The following is a 15075-nucleotide window of genomic DNA, read 5'->3' on the forward strand; positions in this document are numbered from 1 at the left end:
TTGGTGGTCTTTATAAAATCGTAGTGGTTTCTGTTTTCATTAATAATGTGTTTTTTTTTAGTATACACTTAGATTAAATTTTTTTTTTTAACTTGTGTATTTATGCATTTGTTGACTATGTTGTTAATTGTACCTTTTTTCAAAGCATGTGATTGTCATGTCAGTAACTTTCATCATTCTTTGTGTTCTCAATTGTTTTGTTTTTTGTATTCAGGGACCTAAGGGGGTAAGTTGATCTTCTAGAGAGTGACCTGCCATTTAGTTTATTGAGATTTTTTGATAATTTAAAGGTCAAAATATTCTCAGCCAGGCGTCCCCATGTACTGGTGCTCTAGAAAGCACTTGCAGCCATGGATATATTTGTAGTTTGCATTTTCTTTAGTTTGGGTTAACATGGCCTACATACAATAACTGAAAGTATGGCTTTAGGAAACACACACTCCAAAATTTATTTTTCTATAGCCTATTCAATGAAAAGATTCCAGGGACTGTTTTGATATGACAAATATATCCATTGTTCTGTATGCATAATCATTTGAACCATTGGCTATTTGCCCAAGAATTTGAATGATCGCATATCATCTATTTAAAAATAATTGTTATATTTTGTTCCAAATTTTAATCTGATTTTAAAAATATGGTTTATACTATTTTTTTTTTAATCTGACATGGCTTTGGTGAGGCATATGTTTTCTGAACACTTGTTCTGAAAATGAAGCTATCAGGTTCAAAAGGTTATGTTGAATAGATTATTTTAAAAATGTAGATAGTAGTGTGCTGTTCCTTTTTTTTTAAAATTGAATTATTTATTTTTGTCAGAATATTATTTGTTTGTAGTGTATTTTTGTTGTTTTGTTTACAATTTTTTTTGTTTGAGTTTTGGTTCTAAAATCAACCAGTTTGCCTGACCTCCTTGTCTTTCTCAGCCAGTTAAGTGCCCCTGTCAAATGGTGTCCAAATGTGTTTTTAAATGTGTCTCTTATTCTTGTTGAATCTGTGTTGTTTGTCACCATGATCTGCATTGTTATGTATTGATCACTTAGAGAAATCACTTGATTTATGAAAAATGTGTTTTCTATTTTTTTTATGTTTATACCCAGGATTTGGAAACAGGAAAAGTGAGACATTTATTTTAGTCTATAAATATATGTGTCAGGACTTAACTAATGTTTGAATATATGTCCAGATTAATTGCCAACTTAATGATTAATTCATTTGTGTGTGTGTGTTGTAACTTGGCTTGGTAGCACATTGTTTGTCCACTATGTTTGTATTGCTGACATGTGCTACCAACATATGCATTGTATGTCTTGTGTCAGTGAGTGGCTACCTTATGCTACCATTGTATGTAGTGTCTTAATGTACTGGTAGCTTTTGAATGTCCTGTATTAATGAGCTGCTACCTTGTGCTAGTCTACTTTGTTTTAGCATATGGGTAGCACTTGATTGTCTTGTGTTAATTAGCTGTTACTCTGTGCTGCCAATGTAGCAATGTATACATTGATTGATAGCATATGGGTCAGCACTTGATTGTCTTGTGTTAATTAGCTGTTACTCTGTGCTGCCAATGTAGCAATGTATACATTGATTGAGAGCATATGGGTAGCACTTGATTGTCTTGTGTTAATTAGCTGTTACTCTGTGCTGCCAATGTAGCAATGTATACATTGATTGATAGCATATGGGTCAGCACTTGATTGTCTTGTGTTAATTAGCTGTTACTCTGTGCTGCCAATGTAGCAATGTATACATTGATTGAGAGCATATGGGTAGCACTTGATTGTCTTGTGTTAATTAGCTGTTACTCTGTGCTGCCAATGTAGCAATGTATACATTGATTGATAGCATATGGGTAGCACTTGATTGTCTTGTGTTAATTAGCTGTTACTCTGTGCTGCCAATGTAGCAATGTATACATTGATTGATAGCATATGGGTAGCACTTGATTGTCTTGTGTTAATTAGCTGTTACTCTGTGCTGCCAATGTAGCAATGTATACATTGATTGATAGCATATGGGTAGCACTTGATTGTCTTGTGTTAATTAGCTGTTACTCTGTGCTGCCAATGTAGCAATGTATACATTGATTGATAGCATATGGGTAGCACTTGATTGTCTTGTGTTAATTAGCTGTTACTCTGTGCTGCCAATGTAGCAATGTATACATTGATTGATAGCATATGGGTCAGCACTTGATTGTCTTGTGTTAATTAGCTGTTACTCTGTGCTGCCAATGTAGCAATGTATACATTGATTGAGAGCATATGGGTAGCACTTGATTGTCTTGTGTTAATTAGCTGTTACTCTGTGCTGCCAATGTAGCAATGTATACATTGATTGATAGCATATGGGTAGCACTTGATTGTCTTGTGTTAATTAGCTGTTACTCTGTGCTGCCAATGTAGCAATGTATACATTGATTGATAGCATATGGGTAGCACTTGATTGTCTTGTGTTAATTAGCTGTTACTCTGTGCTGCCAATGTAGCAATGTATACATTGATTGAGAGCATATGGGTAGCACTTGATTGTCTTGTGTTAATTAGCTGTTACTCTGTGCTGCCAATGTAGCAATGTATACATTGATTGATAGCATATGGGTAGCACTTGATTTGTCGTGTGTTAAAGAGCTGTGATCCTGTGCTAGCAATGTATACGTTGCTTTCTCATACTAAGCAGTTCTTATTTATTTGTAATATAAAAGATTGCTTCCTTCAAGTCTCCTCAATATGGCAGTTTTGATTTAAACTTTTCAATCAGTTGAGAAAGTGTAGAAATATAAATAATTGAAATAGATGAGAGTTTTGGAGTAGCACTCACTAGTATGGCCACATTAAGACATTAACTATTGCTATCTTTAAAAACAATGAAAACAAAAAGGACTTAGAAAATTAAAATTCTATTTTGGTCACGTAAAAGTAAAGTAGTATCAAGCTAAATTTATACTTAATATAACTGTATACTTAATACTTTATACTTCATAACTAAACTCAATTATAAGACCTGTTGCATCTTCATTAATGAATTTTTCAGACAATAATTTTTTTTGTTTCAATTCCATAATATTTCACTTACATTAAATTCATGTTTTTCAATGTTGTTGTTTTTTTAAAACCTAACTGGCGAATTTGTTTTGGGTTTATTTCCCACAATATGTGAGTGTCTGGCAAACATCGTAAGTCTTGATTTGTTGATGTACTAACTGTGAACTTAGTTAAAACTCATGTTCCATTTCCCTCTCCAGTACTTTTTGTTGAACGGAGAGAAAAAGCTGAGTTTTTAACATTAACGAAAGGTTTAGGACCTTGACCTAAGCTTTGTGAATGTCTTCCTTGTGCTAGATTAGTTCCTAATAATACATTGTTGTAGCCCTAACACCCTAATGATTAAAAATAGCTTTTGGTTCTATAGAGCATACATTATTTCAATAGTAAAACTAAGTTTCTTGTTGAAAGGGTATAAATTATTTCTCATATAATAATGTACATTTAAAAAATTCAGACCAAACATAATGGGTCAATAATGTACATTAAAAAAATTCAGACCAAACATAATGGGTCCTTAACTGACACCAAAAGTTTCAAAATAGTGTTACGCCTAATGTTTTACTTTAGTCTTCACCACTGGACTGGGTGAGTATATTTGTAGATTTTATGTTGTGGTTAGTAGTCGGCATCAAATACAAATATATGTAGTTCTATACAAATATATCTGTTGTCTTTGTTACTATGTAATTGGTGTTCTTATGTTAAATATCCTCATAAGATCATAAGATGTTGTTATTGTCTTCTTTCTCATATTGACTCTTAATGTTTTCCATGTAATAAATGCAAGACACAGAATAATAGTTGACTGCCAGTAAACCTTGCATTGGGTGTGTCCACAGAAACAAGAAGAAGCTCCGTTTGAGCCCACAGATGTCCTGACTCTCAACAACAAGCCAAAAGAGACCACAATAGATTGCCGAGATGGTCTGCGCAAACATACTGGAGAGTATATACTGACAGTTACAAACAAACATGGTTCTGACAGTGCTACTATCAGTGTTGTAGTACTAGGTACACTAGTGTAAACATTTTATATCTTAACACCGATTAAGTATTAGTGTTTCCTTTGTGTCCATTTTTTATCCAACATTAAATATTATTTAAGAGTATAGCAGGCCTAGCCTGTATGTCAAAGTAATGGCTTTATAAATCCTATTATAGAGGCACATACCTTATTCCTTATGGTAGAACAAATTATTCTGAAAGACACAAAGATAAAGGCACATTCCTCATCCCATATGCTAGGACAAATTAGTACAAATACTCCTTCTTCCCTAGTGCTATTAGAGCATGGAATGGGTTGCCTGAGCTAGCCAGGAAAACCAGTGACTTGGCAGAATTTAAGTCATTGGTTAATATGCATGACTAAATGCATGACACATAGGACATAATCATCTTCTTTTTTTAAGTAATTTCTGTATTATATAAGATAAGAAAAGATAATGTGTTGGACATAATTATTTTCTTTTTTGAACTAATGTCTGTAATATATAAGAGTTTTTTATTGCTCCATTGATCCTACCTTAAAATATGGCAATGATGAAGATTTACTTCTTTGCTGACAAAGTTTATTTTGATAGCTAAGAAAAAAGTTTTGGTTAGGTCTTGCAAAATTTACCCAAAGAAACCCAAATACAAAATCAACTTGAGTTGCATTTCAACTCATATAATCAGTGTCTGACCTCTCATTGCACTGAGCTTCTAAAGCATGTAATTCCTACATATTGAAACAATATGTTACCTATCTGTATTGTTGACACGTAATATACATTTTTAACTGTGTTTGATTATTTAGGTCCACCTGGTAGACCTGGCGGCCCGCTGGAAGTGAAAGAAGTCACTAAAGACAGTGCCACAATCACATGGAAGCCCCCACAAGATGATGGAGGCAGTGATATCAAGTTAGTTTTAGTTTATATTAACTCTTTCTCTCCTGATTGACGATACCATCATTGATTTGACCCCATTAAATCAACCTAATTTTTTGGTTCATAAACTTTAATTGGTGTTATATAAAAAGGGCATGCATTTATTTATACCAATTATAACATTATCATAACATATATTATAACATAATATAAAAGAAAAACGTTATTGATGCTTAATCCTAACAGGGTAGTGAAATTCAAATGGGAAAAATGAATAAATTCCTTCTGAACACAGAAAACACTTAGGGAGAGATAGAGTTAAATTAAAAAAATGTTTCTGGCTAGATAATTTTTATTTTGCTGGAATGTTCATTGACTTATTTCCTTTTCAACTATTTTTGTTATTGTGTTCAACCAGGGGCTATCGTGTGGAGAAATTTGATATGGACAAGGGCAAGTGGGAGAAAGTGGCCACAGTCCAGGGCAACAAATGTGTTGTGCCCAAACTACAGGAAGGTCACGATTATAAATTTCGAGTCATCGCTGAAGGTCCAAATGGTGACAGTGAGCCTCTGGAGCTGGAGAATCCCATCACGGCTAAAAATCCTTTTGGTAATTAAAAAAATTTGCTTAATTTAGTTGCTGGAAATAAAAACTGATAGTTTGTAGTTGTCTCATTTAGTGTAGGCTGGGTGTTGAAAGCTATCAAAAAACAGCTATCCATATTTATACAGACGGATCGGCTTTCAAAGCCACCATCAATGCTGGTCTTGGTGCCTTCCTGGTCTTCCCTAAAAATAAACACTTTGAGATAAGCGCACCCTGTGACGATTACTGCTCAAACTTCCAAATCGAAATTAAGGCAATTACCATAGCACTACAGATAGTGGAAAACAAATTATATGAAGGAGTGCAACCACCATCAGATATTGTTGTCTTTGTAGACTCCCAATCTACACTGCAAGCACTTAACAGCAGCACCTCAAACAGCCCAAGAGAGTTGACAACACTCATTGTGATAATCCATCAGATGATATCAAAATTAAATATCAATATCACACTACAGTGGATCCCTGGACACATTGGCATCTTGGGAAATGAAAAGGCAGATAAGCTATCAAAGGCAGGTTCATCTATGAAACAACCAGATAGACCTGTTAACTACCTCACCCTAAGGTCAATGTTAGTCAACAATCACAAAGAGGAGTGGCTCAACCAATGGGCATCAGGAAACACAGGCAGAGCCATGTACGAAGAAATGACTACGCCTAACAAACTGGATAATATTAATTTCCTCCCCCGCAAAGAACAAACTACAATCTTCCAACTAAAAACAGGACACACACCACTATTAAATTACCACCTGAACAAAATAAACTCCACACAACTCCCCCTTTGCAGACACTGCGCCCCCCCCCCCCTTTGAAACCGTAAACCATATCCTCTTTGAATGCCCCTCCCTAATCCACCTTAGGCAGACCCTACTTCCACTACAGCCCAACATAACCAACACCCTGTATGGCAGTGCTGAACAACTGAAGAAAACTACACTTTTTTTCCTTGGCACAGTCTGCAAAAGAGCTCACAGCTCAGCAGTAATAAAGCTGACTAGAAGAAGAAGAAGTAGTTGTGATACTTAATTTTCTTGAGGATACATTAGTTTACATTTGAGATTCAGTTGTTCTGATTAACTCTACCAACCCTTTGTCCCTATATTTGACTATCCCTGAGGGCCACACCCCCTATTTTTACTCTTTCATGCTCTAGATCTAAAAATGTGGAATATTTGTTTCTAGCAAGTGAGCCTCACTGTCTCTTTAAATGGAAGTAAAAAAAATATTTTTAATAAAATGCATACATTTAAGAGTGTAAATCAACTAAAATATTGATCGATTTTAGGCTTGCACATGTCTTGACCTACCATTTACATTTCTGGTTCATGTTTGTTATAAAAATTATTAAACATATAGGCAGCCATCTGCAATGTGCAGTAGAAAAGTTATTTTCATGTTCTCATGCAATTGTTTAAATTGCAAAAAATTCACTCTTTATGGCGTTCAAAAATATAGGCATTTCAACTAATTCCAGAAAATGTGGACTCACTGTATGGTAGAGTTAATAATTAAAAGAATATCTAAATATTACTGTACTTGTAAGGTTTACATATTATGCTAGTGGCAATGCAAATTTAAAATCTTAAAAAACCAATATACAAATTTATATTTAATTTTAAGCCCTTTATGTAAAAAAAAAATGTCTACATTATAAAAATAATAGTTAATCTGAGTTCTCATCACTAGTCAAACTGTTACATCTTGGTATTAGTTTCAAAGTCACATTTGCGCACTTTAAAATTTTACAAGATTTTATGATGCCATTTTTATGATAGTAAAAATCGAATAGTATCTAAAGAAAATATGTTTAGAAGCGCTTGCCATCATTAGTTTGGTGGAAGTGGTGGAAGCAAACAAGAATATTCCTGGAGCTCTAAACTCTTCTACTATTTACCAAAAATAAGTAACAACTAGATGTCTGCAGAGAGTTATTGCTTGTATTTTGTCTCATCAGAAAAACCAAGTTCTCCTGGTAAGCCAGAGGTGGTGGACCGTGACCGTACATTTATTGAGATGAAATGGGAGCCACCAAGAGATGACGGAGGTGCTCCAATAGCTGGGTATGAAGTGGAGAGGAAGGAACCCAAGACTAACAGGTGGATTAAACTCAACAAGAATCTCATCACAGTGAGTAACATTGCTGTAATATTTTTTTACCCACTGTAACATTCTTTTACCCACTGTAACATTTTAGTGCACTGTAACTTTTGGTCACACTGTAATACTCAAACTTGTTGGTTTCCAAATCAGGGAGCTCTCCATATAGTTTTCTTTCTATTGGAGTGTTTTGGGGCCAGTGTCTTGTTCAGGCCCCTTGGTAAAGAGTGCAGTTTTGTAGGACATGGTCTTCGTTCTCTGGTGACACTCCACATGGGCAGATTTCACTGGTTCCAATTTGAATGTTTGATCTAAATCTATCCCCAAGGAACCTCAATTCAAAGATGAGAAAGTCCAAGAAGGCAAAGAGTATGAGTACAGAGTGTATGCAGTGAATGAAGCAGGACCCTCTGAACCAAGTGCAACATCAGCACCAGTGGTAGCCAAGCCATTGAAAGGTAACACCTTACCTCTAGCCTGAATGGCATTTATCACATCCGATACTGATCTTTCTGTTGACATTGTGCTTGCAACATGCCTGGCATGCGCAATCATTTTCTTTTGCTGTACACTAGTGAGCTTATGTATATTTCCTCCTCTGCCTATTATAGAGGTGCCCAAAGTCAACCTCGACAACTTGTTTGGCGCTAAAGAGATCAGAGTTCGTGCTGGAGAGCCCATCAACATTAATCTTGGTATCTGTGGAGCCCCTGAGCCAACAGTGGAGTGGCTGAAAGGTGGCAAACCATTGGGCAACAGAGTAAGTTCACTTTTATGACTTGCAGGAGTGTAAAGGTTACCATATGTAAAGGTTATGTTTGAAGTGTATTAATATTACACATAGGACTGGTCACTAAGGTGTAGAAGTGTGTATCACTAGCAATGCGTTGCGAATGCTGGGTTTGTGTGTCCACTTAACACATGACAGACATGAATAGTATACAAAGACTTGATCTTTAGCAGACAAATATAATGTTTATTCAGTAATAATAATGTACTGCAACTTCTTGGTCGTTACATCAAGATATCCAATATGAAACATAATTACATCCGCATAACAACGGCAAACAAATATACAAGTTCCTTAGAATATAACTTCACTACTAGAATACGTCTGCATCACAGTGGGTAACAATGCGCTTCAATAATATGTATCCAAGTACTGAAAATAACTATTAGAAATATGTGTACTGTCTCTACGGACTTTAAGTTATTACTTTCAACTCTTCTCAAGTTACTACTGTCTTCAAGTGACTTCTGTGTTCGACTGAATAAAAGTCAATTTAGTCATTCAATCTTCCCTTTTCTATATCAGATGATTCACATGTCTTTCACCCTCATGACCCGAGGGGAACATATAATAGGCAATGTCAACAGAGACTGCGACAATGATACATTTGTTTCTGAAGAGTAAATTATATGTGTAGAGATGTCTTAGTGTAATGTTTTTCTCCATCAGCTATACATTACATTCTTAGATCTATATAGGCTGCTAGGGATTCAATAAGTGATGTTTTCCTCTTTACTATATGGTTTCTGTTCACAGGCTCAACTGGCCAATGACGAGAAAGAAGCCAAGCTGCATATCCCTAAAGCCGAGAGGGGTGACACTGGCAAATATTCCATCAAAGTTGCTAACAAACATGGGGATGACACTGCAGAGATCTCTGTGGTTGTTTTAGGTAAACAATTTCTTTAAATGCAATTATTTCCCTTGTAAAATAAATGTGTTAATTCTTATTTATACCAAAGGTTAACAATATGGTGATTCACTGTGAAGTACATTTTACACAGTTAGTGAGAATAGATTGTAGAATACAGCAGCAGAGTTGAACTTTAACATTTTTTCCATATGAAAACTAAATCTTTATACTAACACTATTCCCTTCTTACTTTCAATATTCTTCCATTATAGTTGCTAATGATGAGTTGTAAGATTCTGAACTACGCCATGCATAATATTTGTCCATTGCTTGTTGTGTTGGATTTAATTATTTCAGATGGGATTAGAAGATATTTGTTCATCCTAATTGAATAGGACTTAATATGTTGGATATTAAGTTGTTAAACTGTTAGCTGCATTGTTCTTGTGTATCTCTAAAATTTATTTTGTTGGCATTTGTTAACATTGTTCATTTTTCTTTCCTTGTAGACAAACCTGGAGAGCCTGAAGGTCCTTTAGAAATATCAGATTTGACAGCTGAGGGCTGCAAGCTGACCTGGAAACCTCCTAAAGACAATGGAGGAGCAGAAGTCACAGGTTTGCATTGTTCATTACATACATGTTGTATACAGAGTACAGTGATCTAATTTCTGTCCTTAGGTCTTTTTAAAGATAATTAAATCATTAATTTTATTTTTCAGACAAAACAAAAATTTTAATAAAAAATAATTTAATGTGCAAGATATATATATAGGATAACATTTGAAATAATATGTTTATCTTTAACACAAGATTTTGTGGTAGCAATCTTTGCACTGGTGTGCAGCATACGTTTTTTTATCAGATGTGATGCCCACCACATTATACTGCTGGATGATATTCACTGTCAGACAGCTGTTGTAGCAGGGCCGGCCTTAGAAATAGGCAAACTATGCATTTGCCTAGGGCCTCCTATTGGTAGGGACCTCCCACAGAATTCAAATAATTTTTTTTTTTATAAAAAATTGTGAACGAACATTAATAATGTCTCTACTGTTTTAGAAGACCTTTTTTCTTCCTTTTGGTGAAATGTTGGAATGTTATTTCTAGTCTGGTGATCATGGATATGCTATGAAGCATGTTAGTGCTATCTGAGCTATATGAATTTAACTTATCTGTTGGTCTATCTTAATTTATTCTTTTTTAATTTTCAAGTTTCATTTTGGGGCCTCCCTAATCACTTCACCTAGGGCCTCCTAATCGCTTTACCTAGGGCCTCCAATTACATAATGCCAGCCCTGGTTGTATTTATACTTGATTTATCTTAATGATATCATTTTAAATTTGTACAATGACTCTCCCACCCACTTACCCCCATAAAAAAAATTTTAAGTCTATGTCTTTTTGTTCTCTCCTTGCAAGATATGTATCTATAGATGTTTCAAAGATATTGACCTGTTCATCAAGAATCAATATGTAAGGGACAATTTAAAACTCTAGGTAAATGTCATTGTCTCTGTTCTCAGGTTATGTGGTTGAGAAATGTGAAGAAGGCTCCACCTATTGGGAGAAAGTTCCTGGAGTTATTACTGGACAATCAATCAACGCTAAAGGCTTGAAGGAAGGCAAAAACTACAAGTTCAGGGTCAAGGCTGAAAATATTTATGGTCTCGGTGAGCCTTTGGAGAGTCAGAAGATCACAGCCAAGAATCCTTTCGGTAGGTTTAAGAATTATAGTAGTCTAGTAAGAATTATGCTTAGTAAATAGGGGGTAAAATTATATTGTCATTAAATTTAGCATTTTTGTGATTGACATAGCTGGTGTTTAACTAGTTGTTTGGCATATGACATAGCTGGTGTTTAACTAACTAGCTGTGTGGCATATGACATAGCTGGTGTTTAACTAGCTGTGTAGCATATAACATAGCGGGTGTTTAACTAACTAGCTGTGTGGCATATGACATAGTGGGTGTTTAACTAGCTGTGTAGCATATAACATAGCGGGTGTTTAACTAACTAGCTGTGTGGCATATGACATAGTGGGTGTTTAACTAGCTGTGTAGCATATAACATAGCGGGTGTTTAACTAACTAGCTGTGTGGCATATGACATAGTGGGTGTTTAACTAGCTGTGTAGCATATAACAGCAATTGTTTAACTGGCTGTGTGGCATATGATATAGCTGGTGTTTAACTAGCTGTGTGGCATATAACATAACAATGCCATGAATCCAAACTGTTCTTGTTTCACAGACACTCCTGATGCCCCAAGAGATCTAGAAATCACCAAGTATGACAGATCTTCAGTAACACTCAGTTGGAAGGAACCAACCAGCGATGGTGGTAACCCAATCAAAGGTTAGTTTTTAGCTTCAGTCATATCATAATACAGCTTATAGGATATGTGTATGTTTTAGAATAACCAGCTCTTGTAGAAAAGAAAGAGTTTAATATATTGTCTTGTATTATGGTTACCTAGTAGAAAAGAAAGAGTTAAATATACTGTCTTGTATTATGGCTACCTAGTAGAAAAGAAAGAGTTAAATATACTGTCTTGTATTATGGCTACCTAGTAGAAAAGAAAGAGTTAAATATACTGTCTTGTATTATGGCTACCTAGTAGAAAAGAAAGAGTTAAATATACTGTCTTGTATTATGGCTACCTAGTAGAAAAGAAAGAGTTAAATATACTGTCTTGTATTATGGCTACCTAGTAGAAAAGAAAGAGTTAAATATACTGTCTTGTATTATGGCTACCTAGTAGAAAAGAAAGAGTTAAATATACTGTCTTGTATTATGGCTACCTAGTAGAAAAGAAAGAGTTAAATATACTGTCTTGTATTTTAGGCGAAACTGGTCGAGAAGAAAGAGTTAAAACTATTGTGTTTGTACTTATAGGTTATCTGGTGGAGAAGAAAGAGTTAAATATACTGTCTTGTATTATGGCTAGGCTACCTAGTAGAAAAGAAAGAGTTAAATATACTGTCTTGTATTATGGCTAGGCTACCTAGTAGAAAAGAAAGAGTTAAATATACTGTCTTGTATTTTAGGCGAAACTGGTCGAAAAGAAAGAGTTAAAACTATTGTGTTTGTACTTATAGGTTATCTGGTGGAGAAGAAAGAGTTAAAACTATTGTGTTTGTGCTTATAGGCTATCTGGTGGAGAAGAAAGAGAAAGGTAAAGACTGGACCAAAGCTTCAGTGTTCCCAGTCCCTGAAACAACTTACACAGTTTTGAAGTTGACTGAAGGCTCTGAAGTAGAGTTCCGTGTCATGGCTGTCAACGATGGTGGCCCAGGCAAACCTAGTAAGACGACACCAAAACACATTGTCAGAGATCCTGTTTGTGAGTACCAATATTTGTTACATTTAAATGTAACTTTTTCATGACTTCTTTTATTTTGTAATGCATATTTATTGTTTATAGTATTTTTTAGTAAAAACTTATTGTCTGTATAATATTTTTGTTATTAAAAACTCTTTTTTATCTTTATGATATTTTTACTAGTAAAAACATATTATCTTTATGATATTTTTGTTAATAAAAACCTATTATCTTTATGATATTTTTGTTAGTAAAAACTTATTAAATGATATTTAGAAATGATTTTAGAAAGAAACAGTTTTTTTTAAATAATGACTTTTTTTTTTACTTAATAATGTCAAGCTAAAGTCATTTGGATTATAGGAGTTGTTTTTCTCTAAATCTCTTACAGTCTAAATGATACTAACTTGAGTGAACAGTAGACTCATCTCATACAATATTTTGAGTTTAAAAAAAGTAAAATATTATCTTTTTTGGCCATCCATGTGGATGTATTGTATAAGTCATCTGTTTTTATGGCCAATGGTTAAGGATAAAGTATCTTGTGGACAGCACAATGACCAACCACCTTTACTTTCCCCAACTCATGTCTGGCATCCATTAGAGTTGGATGGACTCAGGGTCATCCTTAATATCCCAGAATTCAAAATCCTAATTTTTACAGGGATTCAAACAAATGATCACTTGGTTCAGAAACCAATTTTTTTATTACTCAGCCACCACCAAATGAAGGGTGCAGTGGCATAGTGGTTAAGGCGGCTATGCTGGCCACATGACACCCTGCTCGTTAACCCTTGGCCAAAGAAACAGATGACCTTAACATCATCTGCCCTACAGATTGCAAGGTCTGAAAGGGGAACTTTACTTTACTAAATATGTTGTTATATAACAACAATGAATAAATGTTGGCTACTTTTTCTCTAGTCCCTGCTGGAGCTCCCAATACTCCAAATGTGGACAAGATCACTAAAGACTCTGTGACACTGTCTTGGTCGAAGCCCTCCAACGATGGAGGTAGTAAACTGACTGGCTTTGTCGTCGAGAAAAAGAAGAAGGGAGAAGACTGGATGGAGTGTGCCACTGTACCCCCCAACCAACTCACTGCAACCATTCCAAAGCTGAAAGAAGGAGAAGAGTATCAATTCCGTGTGCGCGCTGACAACGCTGTGGGTGCAGGAGAACCCAGCAAGCCAACAAATTCTATCATCGCAGCAGACCAACCAGGTAACTTTGAACTCTTGTAATGGTTGCCACTTTACTTTGTGCTGACTGTTAATTATAAGTGTTTAAATAGTACTTGGTTAATGCTCATTATTATAAATCTATGTTTTAAGGCATGTCTTTAGAGTCAAAAGATTAAATTGTCTTTAAGTTCTAAAATTAAGGAAAAATTCAGATGCTCACATGTCTATGCAGACTTACTTGCAGCTTCCATATTGTCTCATATAAAGCAAATAAAACTTTTATCTGCTGAGGTCTATTTGAGTTCTCTTTTCAATGTCTGCACCTGTCTTCAGCAAGGGCTTATCTTTAGGTCTTCAATGTGGATCCCATGACATTGGCAAGAGCTCTCCAGCTGTCAAGTTTCAGAATGTTTTTTTTAAAAATGAATCAAACAAGTATATTTTTGCTATTTACTTATTATAATTCTCTTCAATTGCTTTTTATCATGCCACAACACTTTAAATGTATGATTCTAATGTTGTTGCTTTTTTACCTACCCATGAAGACATATAGGAGCTAATAAGCTCTTTTTGACATTATATAAGATAAGATGAGATAAGATAATTTTATTGATCCAATCAAATGGAAATTCAGTTTGACTACAATTGACAACATCAGCGTAACTACTGTACAATAACAGTATAGATGAAAAATTCAAACAACATTCACACACGAAACACATACACATTCACAACCAGTGCTTTATGAATTTGATTCTATGTACTTCTCGATGAGGACAGCTGATCTAATAACACTCTGACTGAAAGGCTTATCATGTTCATATAATCAGTGTTATTTAACACAGGCTAGTTTGAAATCTCATATCTCATTTGAAGTTTTGGTTGTTTGTGAAGCTTCTTTTTGTGGTCATATCTAGCGTATTAAAACTATTAGAAAAAAAAACATACAGATATTTAATTACTTGAAATTGCATTTTTATAGAACAAATAAATGTTCAAACTGTACAGTCTGCAATTCAATATAAGTATTTTGGCAATAAGTGACAGACATTTTGGTAGAAAGATCCATCAACAAATATTTAAATATTAACATGTTTCCAAGGCCCACATGCATATCAAATACATCAATAAAACTTGGCAAAACAGAACATCTTTAAGTGCTAGGTAAATAACAGGAATAAATGGTTATTGATTACTAATTGGCACAGAGATTGAGAAGATTGTTGCTATTTTAATGAATGATGTATGTGTATCAGTTCTAAATTTAGTATACTACTAGTTTTAAATCATCCTCATTGT

The 15075-nt window shown here is 34.7% G+C and overlaps 1 protein-coding gene across 24 annotated transcripts in view; it reads left to right on the top strand.

Moving 5' to 3' along the window:
- Positions 1 to 15075, top strand: part of LOC106054261 (twitchin-like) — a 175176-nt gene that overhangs the window by 120955 nt on the left and 39146 nt on the right. For 20 of the 24 annotated variants that reach the window (XM_056044312.1, XM_056044311.1, XM_056044313.1 and 17 more), the window contains 14 exons: positions 215 to 226; positions 1101 to 1118; positions 3887 to 4058; positions 4843 to 4948; positions 5334 to 5527; positions 7484 to 7656; positions 7955 to 8084; positions 8238 to 8386; positions 9173 to 9308; positions 9779 to 9886; positions 10795 to 10986; positions 11521 to 11625; positions 12419 to 12613; positions 13517 to 13816. In XM_056044312.1, the coding sequence (XP_055900287.1) occupies positions 215 to 226; positions 1101 to 1118; positions 3887 to 4058; positions 4843 to 4948; positions 5334 to 5527; positions 7484 to 7656; positions 7955 to 8084; positions 8238 to 8386; positions 9173 to 9308; positions 9779 to 9886; positions 10795 to 10986; positions 11521 to 11625; positions 12419 to 12613; positions 13517 to 13816 (1990 nt within the window). The remainder of the gene's footprint in view (positions 1 to 214; positions 227 to 1100; positions 1119 to 3886; positions 4059 to 4842; positions 4949 to 5333; positions 5528 to 7483; positions 7657 to 7954; positions 8085 to 8237; positions 8387 to 9172; positions 9309 to 9778; positions 9887 to 10794; positions 10987 to 11520; positions 11626 to 12418; positions 12614 to 13516; positions 13817 to 15075) is intronic. The other 4 variants (XM_056044330.1, XM_056044322.1, XM_056044332.1 and 1 more) reach the window with 2 other exon arrangements.

The sequence above is a fragment of the Biomphalaria glabrata genome, chromosome 10 (assembly GCF_947242115.1).
Source record: "Biomphalaria glabrata chromosome 10, xgBioGlab47.1, whole genome shotgun sequence".
Classification (NCBI taxonomy): domain Eukaryota; kingdom Metazoa; phylum Mollusca; class Gastropoda; family Planorbidae; genus Biomphalaria; species Biomphalaria glabrata.